The sequence below is a fragment of the Rhincodon typus genome, chromosome 3, assembly GCF_021869965.1.
Source record: "Rhincodon typus isolate 14 chromosome 3, sRhiTyp1.1, whole genome shotgun sequence".
NCBI lineage: Eukaryota > Metazoa > Chordata > Chondrichthyes > Orectolobiformes > Rhincodontidae > Rhincodon > Rhincodon typus.
Window position 1 is genome coordinate 127,226,917 of NC_063334.1, and position 2,305 is coordinate 127,229,221.

The following is a 2,305-nucleotide window of genomic DNA, read 5'->3' on the forward strand; positions in this document are numbered from 1 at the left end:
CTCATCCTGCCCCCTTGACCTGTCCGTCCTCCCTGGACTGACCTATCTCCTCCCTACCTCCCCACCTACACTCACCTTTACTGGCTCCAACCCCGCCTCTTTGACCTGTCTGTTTCCTCTCCACCTATCTTCTCCTCTATCCATCTTCTATCCGCCTCCCGCTCTCTCTCTATTTATTTCAGAACCCCCTTCCCCTCCCCCTTTGCTGATGAAGGGTCTAGGCCCGAAACGTCAGCCTTCCTGCTCCTATGATGCTGCTTGATGACAGTGACTTTGCTGCCAACAACTATACAACTGGTTGTCAGGTAACTGAGCAGCTTGGAACTAGGAACAGGTTATAGAGAAAGGAAAGAGTTCAGTTCTTTCCCAGCTCGAGAACGGTCTCTTAGTTCTCTGCAGTCAAAACTCACTGTAATCCGAAAGAAAACTAGTTTATCTTTCCTGCAATGGTTGTTGTAAGCTGTTATGTTTAATTGATAAGTCAGGGACCTTTTACAAATGAAACAGTCAGCTGTGTCTCTCATCAATCAGTGGAAGCATGTAGAGAAAGACAACTGATGCAAAGTGCTGGCCAGCAGAAGTGTCATAAAGATCATCTCAACAGCAAAACTTGGGAACAAAGACAAAATTGTCATTCCAGTTTTTCCCCTGTGTCCATCACCTATTTCTCGCTGTCTGTTTGTCTGTCTAAGGGGAAGTTTATAAGTGGATTAGAGTTATAATTAGTAGCATTATAAGCTGATGGTTTATAACTGCTTGCCCAGAGTCTAATTGCGTGTAATGAATAGTAATTCTTGTTCTTGATCAGTAACCTGATCCATGCTTTTTATCAGTCTGGGTCTTGGGTCTGAGAGTTAGGAGGTTGTTTTTTGACCAGAGCACATTCAATGGGTTGAAGGGCCTTTTTCTGTTCTGTAGACTTCCTTGACTATGACTCTATGAAAATCAGGTAAATTGGCAGCTTTGTTTACTTGAGAAAATCTTTAAGTTTTGTAACAACTCAACGAATGGCCACACATTACTCCAGTAGGGTTGACACTCTGTCAAAATAAAAACTGAAAACACTGTGGATGCTATAAATCAGGAACAAAAACGGAAGTTGCTGGAAAAGCTCAGCAGGTCTGGCAGCATCTGTGAAGAAAAACTCAGAGTTAACGTTTCGGGTCTGGTGACCCTTTCTCAGAACTGGGAAAACAGCTTGTGTAGCTGACAAAGTTACTTCTCTCACCTTTACACTGTTTCTTGTACAAGGCTTCGACCAGGATGTGCTCCAGTTTTTCCAACAACTCAGCATGCTCCAGTTCCCCATTCACCCTCACCAGAATTTTCTGCTTCACCTCAAACCACTTCTCCAATTTGGGCCAATGGTCAAGGAAGCCAGTGAGCCTGTAAAAGGAGAACATAAGAACATAAAAACTAGGAGCAGGAGGAGGCCATCTGGCCCCTTGAGCCTGCCCTGCCATTTAATAAGATCATGGCTGATCTTTTGGAGACTCAGCTCCACTTACCCACCCGCTCACCATGACCCTTAATTCCTTTACTGTTCAAAAATTTACCTAGCCTTGCCTTAAAAACATTCAGCGAGGTAGCTTCAACCGCTTCACTGGGCAGGGAATTCCGCAGATTCACAACCCTTTGGGTGAAGAAGTTCCTCCTGATCTCAGTCCTACATCTGCTTCCCTTTATTTTGGAATCAACCAAGTGAATCTCCTCTGCACCCCCTCCAGTGCTAGTATATCTCTTCTCAAGTAAGGAGACCAAAACTGCACACAGTACTCCAGGTGTGGCCTCACCAGGACCCTATACAGCTGCAGCATAGCCTCCCTGTTTTTAAACTCCATCCCTCGAGCAATGACAGACAAAATTCCATTTGCCTTTTTAATTACCTGCTGCACCTGCAATCCCACCTTCAGCGATTCATGCACAAGGACACCCAAGTTCCTTTGCACAGCAGCGTGTTGCAATTTTTTACCATTTAAAACATAGTCCATTTTGCTGTTATTCCTACCAAAATGGATGACCTCACACTTATCAACATTGTACTCCATCTGCCAGACCTTTGCCCACTCACTTAGACTATCTATATCCCTCTGCAGACTTTCAGTGTCTTCTGCACACTTTGCTCTACCACTCACCTTAGTGTCATCTGCAAATTTTGACACACCACACTTAGTCCCCAACTCCAAATCATCTATGTAAATTGTAAACAATTGCGGTCCCAACACTGATCCCTGAGGCACACCACTAGCCACTGACCACCAACCAGAAAAACACCCATTTACCCATACTCTTTGCTTTCTACTGG

At 44.6% G+C, this 2,305-nt stretch overlaps 1 protein-coding gene across 1 annotated transcript in view; it reads right to left on the minus strand.

Moving 5' to 3' along the window:
• The window catches only part of LOC109921516 (sperm flagellar protein 2-like), a 149,957-nt gene that overhangs the window by 79,209 nt on the left and 68,443 nt on the right, over positions 1–2,305 (minus strand). The window contains exon 19 of the mRNA XM_048594278.1: positions 1,229–1,386. Within this exon, the coding sequence (XP_048450235.1) occupies positions 1,229–1,386 (158 nt within the window). The remainder of the gene's footprint in view (positions 1–1,228; positions 1,387–2,305) is intronic.